Below are 25,380 nucleotides of genomic sequence, written 5' to 3'. Positions count from 1 at the left end.
GGGAGTATACTTTTCTTAAAGCACATCTATTTATATATTTATATTCTCTGTATCCAGGTACACCTATAAATATAACTCATAAACAAATGATTTCATCTGAAGTTGAAATGTCACTGTCTCAGTACTGGCTGAATGGATTCAGACAGGCAGTTGTTCTGACCTTTTAATCTCACAGCCAGCTTTATGTTTTACCAGGAGAAAAGTATGCAATGGGGAAATTGTTCACGATGCTCTTTTCAGCCTCATGGGAAGAGTGTGCATATAGGTTTCCAGTCCAGTCTGAAGTTACAGTCATAAATAGTGTTTCATGATACAGGAAGGAATTCATAAAATGATGTAGTTATTTTTGTGAATCATTAACTAGCTGTAAGCATCCAAGCTGATGCATTTTTAGATGTGGTAGGTGAGCTTTTATTAAGATGGCATGTAAGTGTCCTCATCTGATTCTGTGGCCTAGTTGTATTCCAAAAAGCGTATGAGCCTTCTCAGAAGTTTTGACTGCTGTACAAAAATCATTATTTTGGAAGTGATGTCGAGATTTCATGGTGATCTGTGAATCTAGAAATTAGCTCAGGACATTGTATAGCTTGGGTTGTCTGGCTGTTCTGGATTTATAACATGTACTGACTGTGAGAGTTTGTCGAGCATCTAATCCACAGTGAATGAACTGGTGTGATTTCAAAGCAGTGGAAATAGGTAGATGAAAGATCCACATGGGCTGATACAGTTTCCTGGTAAATTTTACTAACTTGTGACCTTTTTGTATTAATTATGTAGTTGTGTAGAACGGTGTTATTTTTGCATCAAGCAATTACATTTCTTTCATATCTGACATATGTCCAAGAGGAAAAAAACTTCCACACTTTCTCTATCAAGTTTGTTGCAGGTGTGTAAAACAGAGTGGCCCCAAGTGCTTTCTTCATGAATAAATTAGACAAGAAAATCCAGCTCTGTCACACTCTCTTGAAGTCGGTCTTTCTTATTTTTAACTGCAGCTCAATGTGATAAGTCTTTTGAAGTCTGAAGGGTAGTTATTATATGAGAACAAAGCATAATGGAATACAATCAAATGAAACAGATTGTAGCTCTTAAATTACTAAGATGAAAATTGTCCCAATGTGAAACACACACAAATGTGTTGTAAATTCAGTATAATTTGAATCATGAAATTAATCCAAGCCAGGAACAGTTGACTCAAATGTTTCTTGTAATTAATGCAATCAGGACACTGTTAATTTAAAAATACTGATAATACAAAAATTACTACACACCCCCTAATCCTTCTTCCTATGGCAGAAATGTGGCGACATTTTCCTTTGACTATTGTTCTGTATTTTTTTATTTTTTTTTGGTAGTGTTTTCCTCCAGTTGACAACGAAGCATTTGGGCTGACAGATTTTTAATAACCTTTCCATCTCACAGAAAACTGATATCACATGGAGACATGGAAAAAGATGGTCTTCGCAATTGCTTCACAAACCAAGCTTGGCAATACTTGAAAGTTAGTTATATTGTTGAGATTTGTGAGAAAAAAATTGCAGTTCAACTGACATGACCAGATTGGCAGGAGCTCTGCTGTAAATGGTTGTACTGCGAGTGCAGTTACTCTGATGGCATGTAACTATTGTGGGAGCTCCATTTTTTTGTTTTACACTGTAGGCTGCTCTACTATCACAAACATTGCTCTACCATAGCTTCACTGTCAGAAAGGGCTTGGATTCGTTTCCTATACCGTTGGTAAAAGTGAAGTGTCGGGTTAGAGGGAGATTACTTGACTTCTAAGAAAGTCAGAACATGAGATGAATCAAGAACCTTCGGTAGTATTGTTTGTATTACAGTAGCACTGGAGACTCCTCTCATACGTGAGTAACAGACAGAGGTACAGAGATTCACAGCCTGAACAGGAGAAAGATATTGTTTTTAATTAAGAAATGTTAAGCCTAGTGCTACCTTTAGTCATTCTAAGATGGAACTATTTTTTATTTATTTATTTTAAATAATGGAAGACTCTCTTTAACTAAGATGCGTGTCCCTGTACAAAATCTGGACCTATCAGCAGAATTGTATCTGTTAAGAACTTTGAACTGAATTTTCCTCTGACTTTTTGTCCTTGCCACCAAGCGTCTGTAGCTGCATTTACCTTGATGAAATAAAATAGTGTTTGGTTTTCCTGCCAGTTTGGATTACCACATAAACTAAACCGGTTGTACTTATTCCTCCTGAAGCACATGAAAGAAGCTCTGCTAGAAATCTTATGTTTAATTGCTGATCAGCCATTTATTTAAACATACTTTGTTTGTTTAACATAACTTGATATAGTATTTGAGACAAACAGTCAGAGAAAAATATTTATTTTGAAAAATTAAGTTTTAACATCTTACATAAATGTTTATGTAAGTAATATAGAACATATATCCTTAAATCAATCTTTGGCATCCAGGTTAGGCCAGCTGCTATCACCCAATGCCTATTAGTGCTCCATGTTAACAAGAAACAAAACAAACAAACAAATGTATTTGTTCATACATTCTGTGTGTAATACATATTTCAGAAAGATTCCTAAATAGTGAGATTAGATGAATTCCTATGGCAATTATTATCTTGATGATAGCGTGGCCAAAGAGGAAGCATTTTATATCTCCACCCTTGAAGTATAGTATCTCCTGAGCTGTGTTCACTGTGGAAAATCTGGGTGGGAAGATTTTCCGTCTCTGAAATTTCTTCTATAGAGAGGAAGCACACTTTGATTTTTAACTTCAGATTTAGCTGCCACCAAAAATAGCTACTTAAAAAAAAAACAAAAAACACCAAAACAATGTTTTTCACATTGCACAATGGTATTATGCATTATTGAAAGCAAACTGGAATTAATATGTTCTTTTGTGTATTGAAAAGAAAGTTGAGGGCAAAATATGTAATTATTAAATAAGAGAGTGTGAAATTCATTCTGATTAGGAAGTCTGTTTTTCCATGAAGAGTACAAATACAATAGAATCAGATAATGTGGATTGGCTTGCATGGCAGCCTATTCCTTATGCAGCATTGATATACGGAACTTAGATACTTAAAGGAAATACGTATGTTCTGTGCAGCAATGCTGTATTCTTCTTTCACTTTCACTGTTTCTTCTATAGAAGATTAATGCTTTTGCTTTAAACATTTGGAATTGTGAGCAATAAAAAATAATTACTGATAGGCGGAAAAAAATCTAAAAATATGAAGATTATACAACACTGGCATCTGTATGGACTTGCTTGACAGAAAACAGTAATGAAATATAGTTAAAGACAACTGAAGAAAAATAAGAGGGATAGAGAAAAGATTAGGGAAAGTTAAAGATTAAAATGGAGGAAGTCCAACCCTATTTAAATGTAGCAAAATGTTTTATGATTTTTATGATGATTTCTGCTTCTTTATTGTACCTCCTATTGTGAATTCCCAGAAGCACTGAGTATTACTTCCATTTGTATAGCTGACTAGTAGATAATCTGTTGATTCTATTGGGTACACCTAGAGCTACATTAAGTTTCCTGGTACATTTCAGTCTGGTGCTGAAATCCCACAGAAAAGAAAGTATGCTGTCCAACTCCCTTATTTAATACAAGTTAATGGCATTATTCAGGTTCCTCTGGAAAATGTGCAACTTTAAAACTTTCTATGATATAGAATTTCTCACTAATAACTATTATCTTATTTTATATCTTTATTCATCTTCTTCATAGTTTTCTTTTGGATGCTCCTATATCTTAATTCACCAGTACTATAATAAAAAAGAGGTCTAGAGGTGTGTAAGTTGGTTTTAATTTATAAAATGGTGTCCTTTTATTGTTGACTTTAAAAGCCAAACTGGTTTTCAGTGACTGAAGAGAATCTGGTGCAGAATTTCAGTCATGTAATCTTCATAAAATGAGAAGAACAAAGGGATTGGTAATGCTGAGGAAGGTTCTTTCCAGATATCTTTTTATCTTTCCATTTGAAAACAATTTAGAATAAGTTTGGGGAAAAATAATCTACCAGTTTTTAATCATAAACAGTTTTATGCTATGCAATCTGATACAGACATGTGAATGACATTAAAAAAAAATTCACTTTGTTATCATTCCATGGGAAAAAAAAAAAAAAAAAATAGATTCATTCAGCCTTGAATGATAACATAGCATATATGGGAAACAGCAAGATTTGGTTACTTTGGGGCATCAGTCAGTGCTGTAGCATTGTATGTAAACGCTTGAAGGAGGAAGCCAAGAAAATTCACAATAGACAAGATTTAAATGCTTTTATATTTTAATGTGCTCTATTGTTCTCTGGCTTAAAATGATATGAGGAAGGAAATCCAAACCTCAAGTATTTGGGCATAAGGCAGTGCCAGCCTTAATTTTACATAACCATACCCTTTTGTGAGTAGACATTGGTGGTTTGATCCTGACCGACGAGTTACACAGCTCTTAGCAGCTGAAAACAGAACAATGATTTTATTTTAATACTTGCCTTTATTTTGTGAATAGACTTTTTAGAACAGTCGTAATTGTTGTCTTTATGTTTTCTTGCCAATTGAAATAAAACAAATCCTAATAAATAGTATTCCTTTTCAAAAGTTGTCCTTAAAATTCTGCTGTGCAACATTCTGTTAAAATAAAAACGGGGAATTATGAAGAGAAACCAGTATGATGCTTGGATTTCAAGGATTTATAAAAATCCTAGGTATGCTGTAATAGGTATATTTCTACACAGACTTGATTAAAAAAAACAAAAAAACAACAACCAAGAAACCACCAAGCAACTAAAAAAACTTAACTGATAAAGGGAATAGTTATTAGTACTAGTAACACAGAATAATAAAAGCATTGCAGAGCTTTATGAATATCCATAGATAATTGAATTCTACTTTTCTTAAAAGACTTCAACTTCTCATTCTTGGAAATGAGGATAGCAGAAGCACTGTAAGATCCTACTCTGTAGGATGCCAGGTGGTTGAGAAAAAAGGCAGAGAAATGGCAATGACCTCAAATCTTATTTGGAAATTTTAGCCTAAGGACATTGTTCCAGGGATTCCAAAGGGAAGGATCAGCAGTTCTTTATCAGTTTTCAGTCTTTAGCAATTCAGAAGCCAGAGATGACCTGCCAACAGTCAACAGTAAAACCTGGTATCTGATAAGGTGAAGCTGACCTAAGAGAACAAGAGCGGTGATTTTCTCAGAGGTAGTTTGTTTCATTCAGTGGCAGGAATAAAAACAAGGGTGTTCAAATCAGTTGCACCCTTTCTGTCTTTGAGATTTGGAGGCATGCAGTGGGTAAACTGAAAGGTGAGGAGATAAGTGTAAAATCATGTATCTTTTTGTTTTTTCGCAACAGGTGGAGCTCGAGCCAGTTCTGAATGGTAGCTTAAATTTTCTCTGAATAGAAATAACTGAAGGTATGGGAAATGCACATTCCAGATAAACTAGTCTCTTGAGTGCTGCAGTGAAATGGAAAGGTCCCTGACCCGCAGTCTGAAAAATTGCAGCCCATGAGACAAAGGAACTGAAGTGTTCAGTGATAAATCTTTTGCATCTCAGTGGAAGTGAGAATATCACAGAAAAAGGTTTACACATGAAAAAGAAAAGTCTTGAGCTATTCAGAGAAAAAAAAAAAAAAAAACAAAAAAAAAACCCAACGGTTTGGTTACTATGAATGATAGTGTTATATAGGGTGGCAGGGAAAATAGCTATGTGGAATGATAGTGCTGAGGTAGATCCGTAATACAATTCAACCATCAAGATATTGCTTTAGAGAATTGTTGAATGTTGGAGTTGCATTGCTGCAGATTTATTTGGCAACCCTTTCACTATTATAGTTCTCCTGTAGTCTCTGTAGTGAAGCATTGATTGGGTTTGTCTTTTAGCAAAGGGAAGCTGCTGCCTTTCCCATCTTGGTGTCCCTCCTTGAATCACAGGCATATGCAACCATTGATTTTCCCCATCTGAGCATGAGACTGCAAGTTCCAAGACTAGGGATTTCCTTCTGAATTTCTGATGCAATGTGTTCCGTTCATATTACAGTATTTACTTCTCTGCTGTTGTGACAGACCTACTTGTGACAGTGTCATTTTTTTCAGCTGCTCTATTTTTTATTTTTATTTTTTCCAGTCAAGTTTTCTGTATGATACAATTTCTTTTCCACTGCAGAGCACCTATTTTTCTAAGAACAAGTACAAGAATCCTTCTTGTAAATTCATGCTCAAATCAGACCAAAGCATTGTGTCTACCCTGGCATTGGAATAAACACAGAGAGTTCTTGCAGGTATTTTGCTAAATTACTTCACCGTATGAATTTTTCTGCAGTGTATTGTGGGAAAACTTCATCCTCAGGCTACTGCACAAAGATGTTTTTAACTGAAGCAACTAAATAACTTACTTGGCTTTTGTCATTTTGTCTTTTTGAGTTTGCCAGTTAGGCAGACTCAGGTTGTCTGGATAAAAAGTCTGTGAAGAGGGATACAGGGGAAGAATGTTTTACATAGAGATAATCTGGACATCATTCTCTTTTAAAAAAAACAAACAAACAAACAAACAACAGTTTACATCCCTCTAGATGATGTGAGAGGAGAAAGGGAAAACAAGTCATAGTTTGCTGAAGCTGTCAGTCTTTTTGTTGACTGTATTTTGTATGTGACAGTGTAGAAATGTAAATGTAGAAAATCAGCAATTGAAATCATGGTTGTCTTGAATTCTTTCTCCTTGTTCTCTGACTTTTTGATTCCTAAAGTGAGTTGCAGACTGGCAGCATGTTTTCAAATGCATCGAAGTAGGGGATGACTGCTGCTTTACAAATGGAGTTACACTGCTGTCCAAGAAGGTATAATCCAAACAGCCTTAGGTACCAGCATGGGTATTATTAACAGAGTATTCAATTTGTGTATTTATTTGCTAGTATCAGTGCACTTGCAGCAGTTTAGGAAGATGTATCTTAGTTCACACTCTGCAGTCTATTTACAAACTGGACAGATACAAAGGCAGTTAGCCTGAGCCAACCTGTTTCTTTGGAATCTCTTGTAGAAGTAAACAAATGACTGCCCAAAACACTCAAGGTAGTCAATCATACGCCACTACAGTTTTTTTTTTTTCTGTAATTTCTCCTGTTCGTCCAGTTTTACAATCAAAAAGATTTTGAATGGGCTTTTTGCATGGGGAGGGAAAGACTATCCTATCCTCCTCTTTTATACAAGGCTTTTCTTTATGCATGAAAAAAATACAAATCTCGTCCTCTAAAAACTCCATTGGTTTTTTGAGGCTATGAGTTGATAAATAAGTGACTCACTCATTTTAGTTAACTTCACATTCTCTGTGGCATCCAGTGTTGGATTGTACCTGTGATGAATTTGAAGCCAGATTCTATGGCAGCTTAAGGTTGCTTGGTCACTTGGTATATTTATATTTAACTTGAGCAGATTTTGAAAAGAAAAGGAAACATGGATCAAGTAGCTGAAGAAATGCAGTTTTTGTCTAAAATGTCTTATGCTTCAGTACATAACATTATGTGAAAACTGACACACATACCTTGTAACTTTAGCAGTCTTTCAAATTCTAAATACAGCTTTGTCGGTATCTAGCAAAATGACCAAGCTTTGTAACTCTGAAAGTAAGAGTGTATTGGAAGGAAAATGAGTGAACCAGTATTCCACTGCTACTGAGAACAGTTTCTGGTTTGCAATGAATTTTGTTACTCCTTTCCATGTCTTACTTTCTGGTAGCATAGTTAAAGGAAGCTGTAAAACATCCTAGCAATTTCATGAGCACCTTATTGGGGAAGCAATAGTGCCCTTATAAACATACACAGCCCTTCTCTTCTTCTCCCTGTTTTCTCCTGCTTCATAGTAGAAGCAGTATATGTTAATGAGGGAGGCAATGCTGGTGCAGTGTTGCATAACCATTAGCAATTCTCTGTGGCAAAAATGCAGTAACTTTGCATAATTGCTCTTCCTAATGCCATGGTGTTTGACAAAGACAAATACAGTCATGATTCTTAACCTTTTAAGTTGCAGCTACCATTGATGAATGTGAAAGACAAGGGTTTAGGTTGGCAGGGAAAGTAAATCATCTGGTCATAACAACAAGATCAACCTCTATGGCACCTAGTAATCTTCAGAGTCAGGATCTTGCCCTAGATAAATCCAGGCTCTTTTTTTTCAGTATGGTGATATCAGAATAATCATTTGGATGTTCACATTCTCTTTTTCAAGACATCTCAGAGAAGCAGAAGTTGTGCAGAGGTCCTCAAAATTAACGCAAGATGAAAGCCTTGAAACAAACCTAGTAATTAATAAGAATTAAGCTTTCTTATTGAAGAACAGCATGAGGCACCTGTGATTGAAGACTGACAAAGTTTGTTTTATTTTTTCCTTTTTAGCCTGCAGGGAAAAAAATGGGATATTTTCTGACAGGTAGGATTTTCTACATTCCCTCCCTACATCCCTACTTCTCCTTTGCCTTCTCTACAGTTTTACAAGCATTGATATCTCAGTCAGGTTTTGGGATGGGGAGTGCAAGGAGATGGAGCTGTGTTGATAAAAAGCTGATGTAGATTTTAGTCTGCAGTGAGTAAAGCACACTTTATGCTGTGTTCATTCTCTAGAAGAAGTTATTTCATAAAGGATAGCTATTATCCAAAAGCATTCTATGAACCATATATGCAAAGGTCTTTGTTAAAAAAACAAACAAACAATATCTACCTGGATTTCTCAAGGCCTTTAATATCAATTTAATATTAATAATATTCCACAACACATTCTTATCTCCAAATTGGAGAGAGATCGATTTGAAGGGTGAGCTATTCAGTGGGTAAAGAATTGGTTGAATGCTCACAGATGGAGTGTTTTGGTCAACATCTTTGTGTCCAGGTGGATGTCAGTGATGAGTGGTGTCCCCCAGGGATTTGTCTTGAGACTGCAGCATAGATAGTGGGACTGAGTGTGCCTTCAGCAGGTTTGCTGGTGATACTAAGCTGAGTGGTGCAGTTGGTAGAACAGGAGGAAAGGATGCCATCCAAATGGACCTGGACAAGCTTGAAAAGTGAGCCAGTGTTAAGTGAATGAGATTCAAAAGGGCTGCACTTGAGTTGGGGCAATCCCAGAAGCTTTTATAGGCTAGGAGAAGAATTCAGTGCGAGTAGCCCCATGGAGAAGAAGTTGGGGGTCCAGATGGATGAAAAGCTGGACGTGAGTCATCAGTGTGCACTTGCAGCCCAGAAGCCTGACAGTATCCTGGGCTGCATTGGAAGAGGGGTGGCCAGCAGGGAGAGGGAGGTGATTGTCGCCCTCTACCCAGCTTTTGTGAGATCCCTGGTACTGGGTCCAGGCCTGAGACTCCCAGCACAAGAAAGATGTAGTGCTCTCAGAATTAGTCCAGAGGAGGGTCACTAGGATGATCACAGGGCTGGAGCACCTCTCCTATGAGGAAAGGTTGAAGGAACTGGTCTTGTTTACCTTGGAGAAGACAAGGCTCTGGATAGGCCTCATTGTGGCATTTCAGTACTTGAAGGGAGCATATAAGCATGAGAGAGACTGACTTTTTGCATGGGCCACTAGTGATAGGACAAGGGGGAATGGCTTTAAATTAAAAGAAAGTAAATTTAATTTAGATGTTAGGCAAAAAATCTTTACTCAGCGTGGTGAGACACTGGAACAGGCTGCCCCAAGAACTTGCCCCATCCCTGAAGGCATTCAAGGCCAGTTTGGATGGGGCCCTAGGCAGCCTGATGTAGTGGATGGGAACCCTGCCCACAGCAGTAGGATTGGAACTAGATTATCTATATGGTCCCTTCCAACCTAGGCCATTTTGTGATATTTCCTCTCGTTTCTATGAGATTTCCTCAGCTCTTTTTTTAGTAGATAATTTGACTGATTGGTTGCCAGAATGAGAAAATTAAATACTGGTTAAATATTTAAATAATTGTTTAATTATAAACCAGTTAAATTCTGATCAGTACAGTTTAAAATTGGCAAAAGATATTACATCTAGATTTATAATTGTAGATATTTGCAAACTATAGCAATTGAAATAATGCTAAATTTGAACTAGATAATGATTGAAACTACAATACTGTGATTTAAGATATCAGTATTTTTCAGACTTTTGGGGAACAATAAAAGGATGTGAGAGAAGAACTGAAGACTGTTTTATGGTCCTAAGGAAGGCTATTGTAAACACAATGGGAGATTAAGAGGAAAAGGACTTCTGATTTAAAAGTGTAAATTCTCCACTCGTCAATAATTACTATTATTGTTTTTTCTTTTTAAAATTGATCTCACTAGCATTATTCCTATGGTCTGTCAGTGCTTTTCTGGCATAAATTTAGGACTAAAAGTAGTGGGCATCCTGAATGTGTGATGATTGCAATTTCTAAATCCTTGATTAGAGATAAAGTAGCATTTTCAACTTAAACAAACTGCAAGCAATAAACCTTAGTTAGTCTCACTTAAAACCACAAATTAAGTAAACAGAAGAGTCATGACTGAAGTATTTGAAATCCATTCTTAGTTCACCATACTGTGCCTACTGAATAGTATGTAGGACCACATATTGTTTGAGAGATGAATTGAAAAAAAATCTCCAAAATAGGGCAAAGGCAGATTGTGGAAATAAAGTGTTGTTTCTCTGTCTGTTCCCACCCTGCTCTGCAGCTAAATGGCAGATTTCACTTACAAGTTCTGTTTATTTTAAGTTGTGGAAGTGCCAAGCTGTGAAGCCTCGCCAGTTCAGCCACACTGTGATTGTTAAGTCCTGACTGGTGTCTGTGCTGATTCACACCAGCGTCAGTGATAGTTTGATCCCTTGCTCTTCTTGGCTGGTCTGTTGTTAGGCAAGCCCACAAAATATTCAGCTCAGCCTTTTTAGTGAGCTTCCTTTGCAGAAGGACAGGAGGTTATAAAGACTGTTAAGTTAATGGCACTGGCTGCCCATCCTGTGAGTGTTCATTTGCTTGCACTGCGTCATCTGTTTGCAGCTTGAAATGCCAGGCTAATGGGCTCATTCTGGGTTACCAAAAAGGCAGTCAGTATACAGAGCTGACCTTTGGAAAATGTACCACAATATCACTTAAAGCCAAAGAGCAGGGAGGGAAAAGGGACAAAAATAATGAGACAAATCTTGCTCTCATGGTTTCTGCTGAAAGCAGAATTAGGATATTGTTTAGAATTAGGTTCTAAATAGCACTCTTAAAACCTCCTATTTGGCTACTCATATTTTCCATACAGCTATATCTTATGATTTTTGGAAGGTACAAGAAGCATTTATCATTTCTACTTCAGTTATGCCTGAAGGCCTGTATCAGGATCAGACTGTGTTTGCATGTGTTGCTTTTCAGAAGAAATGTTTTCATTGCATTCTTTAATTTAATAGTTAAAAAACAACAACAGAGCAGTTTGCCATCTTAAAATTGTGTGAAGTATTGTGTGAGAAGGGAAAAGAGTAAGGAAACATAGCTTGGATTGAGGCTTTTGAAAGGTTATTATGAAAGTTGAGAAAAATATTACTTAAAAAATAGCTCTGTAGTGCCCTTTAAAATCAGTAAGCGTCTGTGTTAATTCCCATATAAGTAGTAAGTGGCTGCTGTCTGTATATATACTTAAATGTTGCTTGCTGTATAAGACCTTGTTTGCTTAATTTCAACTTAACTGAATTTTTATGGCTGTGCTATAAACCTCTTGAAACTAGTGGCTTAAATGGAAATGCTGACACAACATTAATTACACTGGCTCCAGTGTGATACTGCAATTAAAGTTTATTTATTTTGTGTGTGCATCTGTGTGTGTGTGATTCTATTGTTGAAAAGTTAATGGAAAACTAATGTGTCAATGGAGGATGTGATTCTGTGCCTGATGTTTTATTTTTCAATAGTAAAGAATGGCTTTAATGCCAGTTTGCAGAATCAGACATTTTTAATTGAGGTATAGATTAAGTATTTAATATTTTAGAAATCTGGGAAAGTGGCAGGTTTTCCCTTTAAAGTGGTATACTGCTCTTCCAGGAGGTTTTAAATGGATTTTTGAGTGGCAAGGGTAGACATATATTATGCTCAGATTGGAAAACAAAGGAAATTATTGCATTTCCTTGCAGCATGTGTGTTTTTTTTTTTTTTTTTTTTTTTTCCTACCTCATGTTTGTAGTAGGAAACCACATTGTCTTGTTTTATTGTATTTTATGCTTGTTTCTTTGTTTGTTTATTTTATTTTGAGATGATTGGTAAGAAAGCTTTTCATCTGTAGAAGCAAAGGCATGCAGTCTAAAGTTAACATTCATTATGTTGCTGAATATGAAGTAACAGCTATGTTGAGTAAATAGTATGCCTAACTGATACATTTAGATTACTAATCTATGTATTGCATCTATTTCATATGGAAGTCAATGGTGTGGAAATTATATGTCCATAAAAGAAGCAATTGAGAGGACTCCTGTCTCCAATATAGTGGTTAGGACTCTGAGCCTGGAGTGGAAAGGCCTTTCTTGCAGCCCTTGTTTCAAGCAGTTTATACTTCTCCCATTAGACATCAGTGGGATAGGAACCTGACATAGTCTGGAGAGCAGAATCAGGCTGTTGTGCTTCCTGAGCGAGTGCCAAGACATTGTATCACCAAATACAGATGTCCCTGTGTGATGCTGTCATTTTGTGTTAACTTTGTTGCCCCTTTATGCAAGTCTTCGCGGACTACATTTAATGGTTCTCATTGGCTTTGCTATTGCTATTTGCTATTTGCTATCAGCTGGGCACAAAGAATTTGGCTTTCCATCAGTCCCAGTCTCACTACAAACCTTTTTCACCTCATGGCCCACAGTCAGACTTCATTCTCTGCAGCTGAATTGCTGCATACGTAATTAATGCCGATCTGCCTGGTAGACTGTTTTAGCTGTAAAGTTGAAACTTTGTGCATCCTTTGCCATGACAGTTGAGAGAGAGTTGAGTAGTGTGGGCTGAAAAAAGAACAAACAGGAAAAAAGGGAATTCTTTGTTTGAAATGTCTGTCTTCAATTTGCTTATTGGGAGCATTCAGCATATATTACTACAGTCCATGAAATTTACATTTTTTATTTTCACTGTTTGCTTTGCAACCAAGAGTGTGCAAAGTAGGCAAATAGTTTCAAAGTGTGTGGTCTGTATGATTTATGTCTTGCTCAGAACTACCTCTGACCAAACTTCTTGGTCATGTTCCCATTTGTTATAGTATGATTAAATATTAAGTTTTAATGAAATGATTTTGCCCTTCCCTCAGAGGAAAAAAAGCATAAAAGGTATCCAGTGGTACTGAAGCACAGCTGATGTTTTTATTTTTTTCAAATCAATGTCAAAGCAGAGAAGCAGTGTGCCACATTAATTCCATCTGGAAGGAAAGTAGCCATTATGGATCCTAAACAAACCTGAGGATCTTCTGCTATTTAGAAATTGTGAAGCAGTGTTTGATAGGAATGGAGAGAGATGAAAGATCTGTGTATGCCGTACATTTGGCTGGTAGAAGAAGAGAATCTCTGTACAGGTCAGAAAGATTCTGAATACATCACCTTCTTAATCATCTTTAATCTGCCTTAAGAATAGAGAATAGTTGTCCTTGAATGACCTCTAGGTTGAATTGAACGTCATGCTGGAAACATGGAAGCGTAATTGAAGACAAATTATGCAGTAAATTAAAAGTAACATTGTAACTTCTTTGTGGTTCTGAGCCTGCAAGAGACCAGTTTTTCTCTGGGATCACACCCATTGATAGCGGGAAAATACTTCAAGCATGGAAGTGGAGACCTTTGCACTGTCTCAGAGTGTTTTGCTGATTATGAATTCATTGATTCTGTTCATAAACAGAGACTGCTGCAAATTGGAGAGTGGAGATGGGAGGAAAGAGTAGTATGTGAGAATTAATCTTTTTGGTGAGTTTCTAAGTTTCAAAACCTTATTTGAAAGAATTGTTTTAGCTTGTTCTGGTTTGCAGAAACCACCACAGAATTATTGATCTGTGTGAGGGCATTGCAGAGGGGCATGGATAGGTTGAATCAGTGGGCTGACTAAAATCATGACGGCAAGAATAAACGTGGGGTGCTGCACTTTGATTATTGCAACCCCATGGTGCAATATAGGCATGGAAAAGAGGGGCAGGAAAGTTGCTGACCGGTAAGAAACCTAGGGGTGCAGGGCAACAGCTGGCTGAACATTAGGCAGTGCATGTTTTTTCTCCCAAGTATTCTCTTTTTCCCCATGTGGCTAACAAGTTTAACAGTATGCTGATACTAAGTGTGGAGAGGCACTAAAACAGGTCTGCAGACAGACTTGTATGAGCAAGAATGCCCAGCACAGGCATCATGAGACAGCCCCAGTGGACCTTCATTAATCTCCACTTATTTAAAGACACTCTTTAACCTCAGATCCTGTCAGCCTTGTCAGTTGTGCATCTTGACACATATCTGATGGCCATGTGGCCAGACATCATCACACTCCATATACTTAGTTGTAATCACCAGGCAACCGCATAGCTCATGCCTTTTGCAATAACATTTGAATACCTCTTTACATCTCTGTACCTTGTATTTTAATTTCGTATGCAAAAATGGTCTTTTTTCCCTTGTCCAAACTCAGAATTCACTATTTTTCTATCATTCACATTTGCTGTGGTCTTTAGGGGTATTGCTGAAATTATTTAAAAAATGAAAGTGGTTCTCAGCTCTCCCACCCTTCCTCCTCCTTCAAAACTGTGGCAACTCTCAGGCTGTAGGCCCCAACTCCTAACAATGCCATGTTTTGATCCCCATGAGACACTGTTAGAATGCCATCACCATTGCCTCCTGATGTCATAAGTAACCTCACAGCCTTTGTTCTGAGCCCTATAAATAGCGGGACCCTGTGTCCACAACTCCAATCACTGAATGACAGATACCATTGGTGTCTTAACCTTGAGCTTCAGAGCTGCTTGCTTCTTCTTTTGAGGAGGCACAGTGGATTGCCTGCCTACCAAGATGACGCAGCTGATGAGAAGCTCCACACCACTGAGGTGGGCCCACCTGAGGATGATGAGGAGCCCATGGAGGTTAATGCAGAGGTGGAGGAAGAGCAGATGGAATTAGATCAACCTACATCAGGGCAGAACCATCACCGAATCATTGCTCTTAGGTGATGTAGTAGGAGACCCAGGACCCACCACTACCATTGGAATGGTGTGGGGTCCTTACCACCTCCCCCCACATGGGCACATCAGTGTTGGCGCTGAACCTTCTGTACCATAAATTTACCTTTAGCTGAGGGAGCCTCAACTTCAGGACCACTCTGCAGGCTCACGTGGGACATTTGTTTCCTGGCAATTTGTCCTTTGGCAGTCAAGGCTCCTAAGAGCCCATCTTTCTTGTCCACTCCCCCTCCCTCAGTAAGACCTCTCATGTCTTCTTCACCAAGAGGAAGAAGGGAGGGAAGTAACTGGCATCCTCTGGGCTGCTGTGCCAGGGCAACAGGAGCAGTCCAGCAGAGGGACCTGAGCTGCCTGGAGCTGTGGGGAGCTGTCAAAATGATCTTTGTTCTTGTAGAGAAGCAGAAGACTTTGGTTCTCATAGGAAAAGGCTGATATTCAGCATGAAGGACTTCTTTTATTTTTGGACAGTAAATGATTGAAAAAAAGGAAGGAAGGAAGGAAGGAAGGAAGGAAGGAAGGAAGGAAGGAAGGAAGGAAAGGAAGGAAGGAAGGAAGGAAGGAAGGAAGGAAGGAAGGAAGGAAGGAAGGAAGGAAGGAGGGAGGGAGGGAGGGAGGGAGGGAGGGAGGGAGGGAGGAAGGAAGGAAGGAAGGAAGGAAGGAAGGAAGGAAGGAAGGAAGGAAGGAAGGAAGGAAGGAAGGAAGGAAGAAAACCAAAATGAATAATACTAAAAAAAAAAAGAAAAAAAAAAAGCCTGAACCCACAAAACTAACCAAAATAATAAATATTCCTCCATTGTTTTGGAGCTCCTGAGTCTGTGTACAGGATACAGTGCCAGGTGGGTTGAGGGCACCCTAGTGCAGGCTGGGGGAGCTGCCTTTAGTCAGCATTAAGGACAGAAGGCGGAGGGGGGTCTGTGTGCTACCAACAGCTGCTGCTGGGAACATGGAGGAAGATGGAGCCTGGCTTTTCTTGCACGTGCTTGGTAGTGAAAGGAGGAGAGGGACCAGGCCCACACTGAGACATGGACAACTTCCAGCTGGGCAAAAGGAAAAGACTGTCACCATGAGGTTGCTCAGGCATGAAACCAGTTCCCAGAGGGAGAGGAGGGTTCCAACACCCCTAGGGAGTCCTAACTTGTTTGAATGTCGCTGAATAGAACTCCTCTGCTATGAAGAAAGGCTGTTAGATTTTAGCCTGGAGAAGGCTGCTGTAATACTTTATTGCAGCCTTTTGATACACTGAGGAGTTTACAAGAAAGATGGATAAGGATTTTTACTAGGGGCCTGAAGTGATGGGACAAGGGTTTAAACCAAAAAAGGGTAAATCTGCATAGATGAAAAGTAGAAATCTGTCCCTATGAGGGTGATGAAGCAGTGGAACAGGCTGCCTAGAGGAGCTGTGGATGCTCCATCTGTGGAAGTGCTCAAGGTCAGGTTGGGTGGGACTTTGGTACAACCTCATTCAGTAAAAGGTGTCTTTGCCCATGGTGGGGCATAGGTGGCTTTAGAAGGTCTTTTTCAACACAAAGCATTCCATGACTCTAGGATTCTATGATACTGACATAGTGCTGTGCCTATGTATAGACTGGCTAGTTTGGCCTCAAATTATCTAAACCAGTCTTTGATCACTCTGATAATAAACCAAAGTTAAGTTTTTCTTGCATGCTTATTGTGTAGTCTATATTGCATTTTTGGAGAATATTTGTAAACCACTTAGAACATCTCTGAAGTTGGATAGTGTCTATATTCCACATGTTTAAGGAGTTTTGGCACACAAAGTATCTTAGATATACCGGGTGGGACGTTCAGATTGGATGCTGAATCTTAAAGAAGTCCTTTGTCATCCATTAGTTGATGACAGGTGTTGATGCATTCAGAGTCTTGACTTCTGTCTTTCAACAACTATGTGTTACTATGCTGTTCTATATGTATACTGTTCAAAGCAAATTTTCAAGTGATCTCTTCCAAGCTTATCAAATCATGCTGAAACCTCCTTTGCTGTGTGCACAGTCTTCCCATCTTTGCCACTGTGAACTAATTCTCCTGTTAAGTTTTTGGTCCCTGTCTTCTCCAAGGGTATTTTCTATTGCTCAGGATATGTGGCACACAGGAGTCGCAGTTTTAGCTGTGATCACATTCTTTATAACCTTCTCAGAAGACTTCATTCTTAAGCAGAAGTGGAAGGGTAAAAAGACTTCTGCCTCTCATGTGTAGTGCCTTTTTTGCACTAATATGAAGTGATTTGATGTGATAGACAGCAGTTTATCAAAACAAAATCTCATTAAAGTCTGTTTGCACTTTGCTTTTACTCTCTATTGTATAATATTATGAAGCTTTCTGTGACCAGACGGTAACCTGTGGTAACCTGTAGTGTGCTTACACTTATGGGTTATGAATAAAACCATTGTTATCACCCTAAAATGTTGGCATCAATATTGTGCTAATAACGTTTGGATATTTCTGCTTTATCAGCAACAGTGACTGACAAATTATCAGTTGTTTTGTAATGGGAAGCTTAAAATAGCAGCTGAAGACATTTGAGTTAAGCTCTGTGGAAAAAGACACTGCTGCATTTATTAAGATATCATTTTTGTTGTGTAAGGTTGACATGATTGTTGATTTGGCTTTTTAGACATACAGTGCAATTAAGAATAATCATTTTTTCCCACACATTCCACAAAGCCACTGAAGCCCAAATGCTAATAGCCAGGCCCTGAAATTTCAAGTGACTTCCGCTGCTCCCCAGGCAGCCCACGGTGCAGACGCATGTCTCATGGTGGCATGCAGCTATTGTGTGATCACAGCCTTCTTGCATAGATGTGAGTCTCAAAAAAAGTTGCTGATAAATAGTAAGCTGTTTCAGATTTGCCCGTATCACCATTTTTAATAGATTTTGGAGTGTGAAAAAGTGGGATCTGTGTATAAGTGCATGACATACTTTGTGGGTTTTGCAGTCTGTAACAGACATTCAGACTGGAAATATAAAATAATGTGTAAAAGAATTTGTAATTTGTGGAAGTGGTAGGTGGTCGTACCAATAAAAGCTTTATTGTGTTACATATTCACACAGATATGTGTGTTTACACCATAATTGGTGCAAAATGTATGTGGTTGCTTTTAGACTTCAGAGCATCAGTGAAGGCAGATGAGATTGGAGTATAAGGGGTCAGGAAATAGATCTTCCATGTAAGTGAATGTAGTAAGGCTGTACTGGCATCTTTGGTTCATAACTACTACTAAAAAGCATGCATTCTAAAATAAATCAAGTGAATGTTTCTTACATATTGTTAGATCAGGCTGTGTCATAATTGTTAGACAGAAATCTGCATTTGTAGATCTATCTAAAAATGTTCATGCAATTACGTACAATTTTCTTTTTTGTATTCTTTTCCCCAGCCTTTTCTCTGCTCACTGTAGTTTCTTAATTTGACTATGCAGTACCTATATATTATGTATGCTTCTAAACTTTCACTGCCCTGGGGTCAAGTCAGTGCAATTTTTTTAATTTTTAATTTTTTATTTTTTGCATGCTTGGGTCTCAATGTTTGCTGAATTTCATCTTTATTTGCTGTGAATCTTAAGTGCTTAATTAAATCTCTGAAAAATACATTCATAAACATAATCACTGACTGATACTTTTTTTCCAGGAAATGAAATGCAGAGGAAGTAAACAAATGGTAACCTAAATACCATGTGCAGTTTCTTTCATTTCAGTGGATGTAATTCACCACACAGAATTTGAAAACTTTGACAAAATATATAGTAAGAGTTCCCAGTGATAGATAATGAGAAAACTGATCTGTGAGAATGGAAGATGTGTTTTGCTCTCTCTGAGAGATTAATGTGAGGCCTTGTCACTATTAGTGCATGAGCTGTGCTGTCCTCTTCCACTGAAGTCAAATCAATAGCAGAAGAGGCTTTCCCAAGTGTACAATCAGTAAGTAAACAGAGGTTAAACTTCTGTTTGGTTAAGAAAGATTATCATGATGGAAAAATAATAATAAATGGAAATGCTCACAGATGTTGAAGACTCACAGTAAAACTGCACAAAGAAGCAATCTCCAGAGAAAGAGATCCTTCCTTAATGGCAGTCAGTTCTTAAATGGCATCTAGGAGAGGTGGAGCCAGGTTCCACCCCTTCTGGTAGCACAGCTGAATTACCTTCACCCATACTCCTGTGGCTGACTCATTGCTTGCCTCAGGTAGTCAGTCAGAGGTTCAGGTTTGTTCAGCAGTTTCCCATACACCAAGTGCTTGTAACAACTGCAGCAGTAATAAAGGAGTGGAAGAAAGCAGAATCCATTTACATTATCCATTTTTAGAAGATGCACAGTGGAAAAATCTTGGTTAGTGCCAATTTCAGGTTTTCTTGGTCTCAGTGAAAATCTTAAGTGGAGATCATTTAAGCATAAAGCATGTCAATGAGGTCACAGTAATGAAGTTCTTATTAAAAATATTTATATAAATTCTCAGTGTTAGAAAAGAGTTCCTCTTTTCTCCAAGAGTTTGAACTTGGAAACACTGACAGTGAGCCACTTTTGTAGAACTAGAGTCTGGATGGAAATGTTAATTTAAGGGCATTTGACCATTATTTTCAAACTATCACCTAAAAGTTATATTTTGTATTTTTGTCACAGCTTATCACCTACCTTTGTTCTTCTAGGCTTTTAAGACCGAGGATGGTTACATCGTGGTGGGAGCTGGAAATGATCAGCAATTTGTCACCGTGTGCCAGGTAATGATACATGAGGTTGCCAGTACAATAATGTATAATGGCTTCCATGCTATATAGGGAAGTAATTATTGATGGCTTCTTCATTCATCTTTTTTATAAAATAAATAAATTCAAACTATCTGGTTGTTGATGAAGCTCTGTGCTTTGCTTGTGTACTCAGAACACCTCAATTCCAAACTTAGTGGCTGACAAGCCCCTTTTGAAGTCTGTGCCACCGCACTGCTAGTTTGCTAAAACATGAACCAGCTATTAGCCTTCCAGTTATGGAACAGTGAATGTCATGGAGGTCGTACTGGTGCCTTTTTTAGGAGAAAACGTGATTCTGTTTTGCAGAGTACAATGGTAGACACAGTTACTAACATAGCCAGGTTAGGGGATGAATGTTTGTGTTCCACCTTAATAAGTAGCCTACCCTCTTGTCGTTTTGTGCACTGCTACGTACTGGTCTGTGCACACAGAGAATCTAGTGGACTTCTTGGAAAAGAAATATTGCAGACTGTGGTCTGACTTGGCATTGGTGCAGATATGACATTGAAGAAAAAAGCTTCAACAGAACTGCTGCTTTTAAAAATCTGGTATCCTACTTCCTTTGGATCGAAGAAACATGACTTTTTTTGGCAATTCTTGAAAACTTTTGAATTAGTTCTGGATTTTTCACCTACTCTTTTCCTGTGGTTTTAATGCCTGGAATTGTTTTCCTCTGAGCTGTGAATACATTTTAGAAGGGGAGATTGTATGAAAAAAAAAAAATTGTTTGTAAAAAAAAAGTAGTAAAGTTCCAAACAAAAGACTCCATTAACATGCAGGCTAGCAGAAGCGAAACATATTGTGTTAGACAGCATTTTTTAAAATGTGAGTTCTACCTTTTCATAGAATCATAGAATTACTCAGGTTGGAAAAGACCTCGAAGATCATCAAGTCCAACTGCAGCCTAACCATAGTACCCTAACTCTAACAACCCTCTGCTAAATCGTATCTCTGAGCACCACATCCAAATGGCTCTTAAACACAGCCAGGGACGGTGACTCAACCACCTCCCTGGGGACCCTATTCCAGTGTTTAACTACCCTTTCTGCAAACTAACCTAAACTTACCTTGGTACAACTTGAGGCCATTTCCCCTTGTCCTGTCACTTGTTACCAGTGAGAAGAGACTTGCCCCGCTCTCACTGTAAGCACCTTTCAGATACTGGAAGAGAACAATAAGGTCTCCCCTCAGCCTCCTTTTTTCCCAAACTAAACAGCCCCAGCTCCCTCAGCCTCTCCTCATAGGGCTGATTTTCCAAGCTCTTCACAAGCATTGTTGCCCTTCTTTGGACCTGCTCCAGTACCTCCATGTCCTTTAACCTGTCTTCAGGTAGTTTCTCTTGAAACTTGAATATTTAGCTTGAACTAATCACATTGAATAAGCTGTCAGCCTCAGGAAATCAAGCATAATTTTCTTTCATTTGTTCACTTCAGCCATTCCATATTTCTGTGGATGTCAATGACTTATAACTGGAATATGTAGTAGGAAATTTGTGAAGTAGTGATTTTCTGAAGCTGTCTTTTCTCTTGGTGCATTTTGGGCAACGTCTGTAGGGACCTGCTTTCTTTTGCTTGAATTACCTTTCTCAGTAAGTAGCAAAGTAAACTCTTCAAAGTTTGTTCAAAGGGTTTTCTTCATATGTATGTGTACAGTTATACAGTCAATAGGGAAACAGAGGTTATACTCATGCTTCACGTGAAAAATTATCATGATAGAAGTATAAATGGAAAATGCTCACCAATGTTGAAGGTTTGCAATAAACTCAAAGGAACAATCTCCAGAGAAAAAGATCCTGCCTTAGTAGTAGTCAGCCCTTAAATGAGATCTAGGAGAGGTGGAGCCAAGCTCCACCCCTTCCAGTAGCACAGCTGAATTATCTTCACCTGTGCTCCCACAGCTGACTCATTGCTTGCCTCAGGTGGTTAATCAGAAGTTTGGGTGGTGATCAACAGTTTCTCATACAGCATGTCAAACTGCTATAGCATGACCGATATATTAACATGAATTAAAACTAATGACTAAATAAGCGGCTACATGCTACAACGCTATTTTACGAAGGACTGATTGTCCCCTAAAATAAGTATGACCAGAAAGTCCTAGGACATTAGGACATTTGAATGTCTTCTCAAGTGCTTTATCACCTGAAGAATTACACCCACTGCTAGTTATCATGCCATCCTATATAGCTGAAAGTCTGTCTTGGTGAGTTCCAACACTGTGGTGTGAGTTAGAATGCCCTAGGAATTTAGACTATGCTTTCACATCACTATAGGGTGCAGCTGAGAGAGTTATGGTGGGGCTTGCTGCTAAGTACTCCCTCCTCAAGGAAGCAACTGGTGCCCCAGAAGATGAGGCTATGATTTGCATTACTGCAGAATCTGAAGAGTCTGAATTTAAGTGGGCCCTATTCAGCAGGCTGCTGATTCTAGTATTTCTAGAATTGAAATTAGGAAGTACAGCACATGGAAAAATTATAGTTGCTTATTTCAAAGAGAATAAGAAACCAGAAAATTTAAGTTTTTCAAAAATTTCAGTGATTATGTTTATGAATGTATTTTTCAAGTTGTAGGTAGTGGTCAGATTTTTCTATAAACCAGCTATCTTATTTGAGTTTAAAAAGAACATTCCTCCCCCCCTACTGAGTTCTTGTAGATATGGATTTTAGACTATTAAATTGCACAGAAACTGAAGAATGCAGAGATCAGCAGAATGCTGTGAAAACTGTTAGAGGTATGTTCTGTGTTAAGGCAAAGGTGATTTTGAGCTTAAAACACAGTAGAGGGAGAGCCAATAAAGGAAGAAGACTTTATAACAGGAAGGCCCTCAACACCCTAATGAACCTTTAGTAAATACAGAGACCACTAATTCAAACATTGGGATTGCTGTTAGTGAACTATTTTGAGATGAGTTGGTGCTGAAAATGCAGAATTTATGGGAGCTGTTGCCCTGAAGATACATACTCAAGAGATATAACAGCTGTCTCAAGCTGTAAACAATTGCAAACATTCTGCTTCAACTGTATCTTTTATGACAAGCAGTTAGCAAGTAAGAAAGAAAAAAAAACTGGAATAATTTCAGAATCAGTGAAAGCTAACTGTAGGTTGTTTGGGGACTTGGGAATGATTACTGAAAAACTTTGTAATGCTGCTAGTTGAAGCACATTTCAAAGGAATCAAGTGTTACTAAAGCACATGCTGGCGTGTGGCTGCTCCAGTCTAAATAGGAATACTGAGCAAGAATGTTCAGAAAACTGCTTTTGTGTACAGCAAAGAAGAGAGGAAACAGTTTTGGGGTAAAAAATGCAGGGTGTAAACTCTGAATGTTCATCCTAAATAAATCTTCAATGCAAAGGCCAACTATTCAGCAAGTGAACTTGCTGGAGAAATGGAGAACAGTTATCACTCTAAGTGATCAGAGTGAAATAAGGAAAATAACTTAGGTAGCATGTTACATATGAATGGCACATTAATAAATAACTTACCAAGATGCATTTGTTGGACACCAAATTGAGAACATACTAATGAGACAGCTTTACAAGGGATGGACATTAAGTTGACACTGAAATCAGTAACATTAATTAAAACAGTATAGCAAACAAATCAATATGTTAATTTTAAATATAGCACCAAATGGAGCTATAATTTTCTTACAAGTTTCTTAGTTGCTTGTGCTCTTATAAATAAGCATTCACTGTCATTTTCTGAAAAAAACTTCCATTGTTTTCCTAAAATAGTAATTTTCAATACGAAAATAATTGTATCATCAAGAAGGAATAATTTAAAGCGGGAGCCAAGTTAAAGGAGAAGAAAAAAATTCTAAAAAAATTTCTAAAAGAGGAAAATGTTTTCTAAAGCTAGATTATGATATGTCACAGTTTTCATAAATTAGATTGTATGAAAATAGATGGAAAAAAAATAAGAGTAAATTAAATGTTGATGGAAGATTGATGCTTTGTATTACCTTGCAAATAAAAATCTGCAGAAGAGTTATGAAATATGATCATTGCTCTAACATAGCTTTGTTGATACCTCTGTTTTCAGTTTCACTTTTGTCACTCTGGGTGACAGACTGGCCAAGTGTGACTAGATGTATTGAATGTCTCTGAATATCTCTTGAAAAATATTGAACTCATCAACAGCTATTCACTTGATACTGAAGCCATATCCATATTCTTTCCAGTGAATTGAGGAGTCATTAAATGATTGTGACCTTGGTCTGAACCCATCTTGAAGGAATTAGTATAAATATGAGTCAGGTTTAAGGGAGATTGACAACAATCTATGTGTATCACTAGAATGTGGTTGTTCATTGACATATGAATTTAAGGAATGCCTGGGCAAGTTAATAAAAGAATCCATTGAGGACCACTAAATACATGACAGTCTCTTTCTGAAAGCTTCTTTTCTGCCTTCCTGTATAACTGATGTTACTACATTATACTTTATTAAATTGTAAAAGCAAAATTTATTCTATTTATTTATATTCTATATAAATACATTATTGCAGGAATACATAAATTATATACTAGGTACTGGAAGTCCATACAGCTACTAATGCCCTTACACAGAATTGTAGGGGTTGGAAGGAACCTCTGGAGATCATTGTGTCCAACTCCCCTGCTAAAGCAGGTTCCTTAGAGCAGGTTGCAGAGGAAAGTGTCCAGACGGGTTTTGATTATTTCCAGCGAAGGAGATTCCACCACCTCTCTGAGCAACTTGTTCTAGTGCTCCATCACCCTCAAAAAGAAAGGTAACAGTGAAAGATATTGACTAAGATTTGTTCAGTTCTTTGCTTTTTCTGTACTTGTTGTGTAACACTGGACAGGAGTAATTGTTTTCCTTAATCTCATAATCTAGGTGAAATAGTAATGAGAAGTAGTGCTATTTGGAAAGCTATATTTTAGGTTCTTGAAGAATGTCTTCAGCTTTATAAATGTCTCCTACCAACCATATTTCTTTTTCTCTTTTATTTTCACTTAGATCCTGAATCTGCCTGAAGTCATTAAGGATTCCAGATACAAAACTAATAAACTGAGAGTCCAGAACAGAAAGGAACTTATTGACATATTGTCAACTCGGTGAGTTCATTGAAAGAAAAGAAATGATATTTAATCTGTGAATGCAAAAAGCCATGTTTAAAGAGCCTTCATCATATGAAAATTTTACTTTAATCTTTGGAAATGCTTTTATTTTTAGGAAGTATTGAGAACACATTACAGTTGTTAAGTATAATGTCTTTTGCACACCAACTATTGCATGGGCTACTAAGAGGCCAACCCATAGTTCTAGATTTCCAGAAATCGTTTAACTTAACTTTTAGTGAAACAACCAGTGTGTTCTGCATTTATGCCAATGTCACTGCTGGAAATGAAATGCTTGGAGCATATGATGCTTTGACTGTGACTGGGGTTTTAAAGTTTTCACTGTGAGTTGCTGTATCCAAGGGATTTTCACTTGATGATACTCTCTGTAATGGTTATGCA

General features: G+C 37.8%; 1 protein-coding gene across 1 annotated transcript in view; it reads left to right on the top strand.

The window, feature by feature from the left end:
* The window catches only part of SUGCT (succinyl-CoA:glutarate-CoA transferase), a 327,084-nt gene that overhangs the window by 94,591 nt on the left and 207,113 nt on the right, over nt 1-25,380 (top strand). Inside the window, exons 10-11 of the mRNA XM_072329171.1 lie at nt 19,800-19,871; nt 24,878-24,975. Of these exons, the coding sequence (XP_072185272.1) occupies nt 19,800-19,871; nt 24,878-24,975 (170 nt within the window). The remainder of the gene's footprint in view (nt 1-19,799; nt 19,872-24,877; nt 24,976-25,380) is intronic.

Source organism: Excalfactoria chinensis, chromosome 2 (genome assembly GCF_039878825.1).
Source record: "Excalfactoria chinensis isolate bCotChi1 chromosome 2, bCotChi1.hap2, whole genome shotgun sequence".
In the NCBI taxonomy this organism is placed as follows: Eukaryota; Metazoa; Chordata; class Aves; order Galliformes; family Phasianidae; genus Excalfactoria; species Excalfactoria chinensis.
Note: the sequence above shows the minus strand (reverse complement) of the source record. Positions and strands in the feature narration are given on the sequence as shown.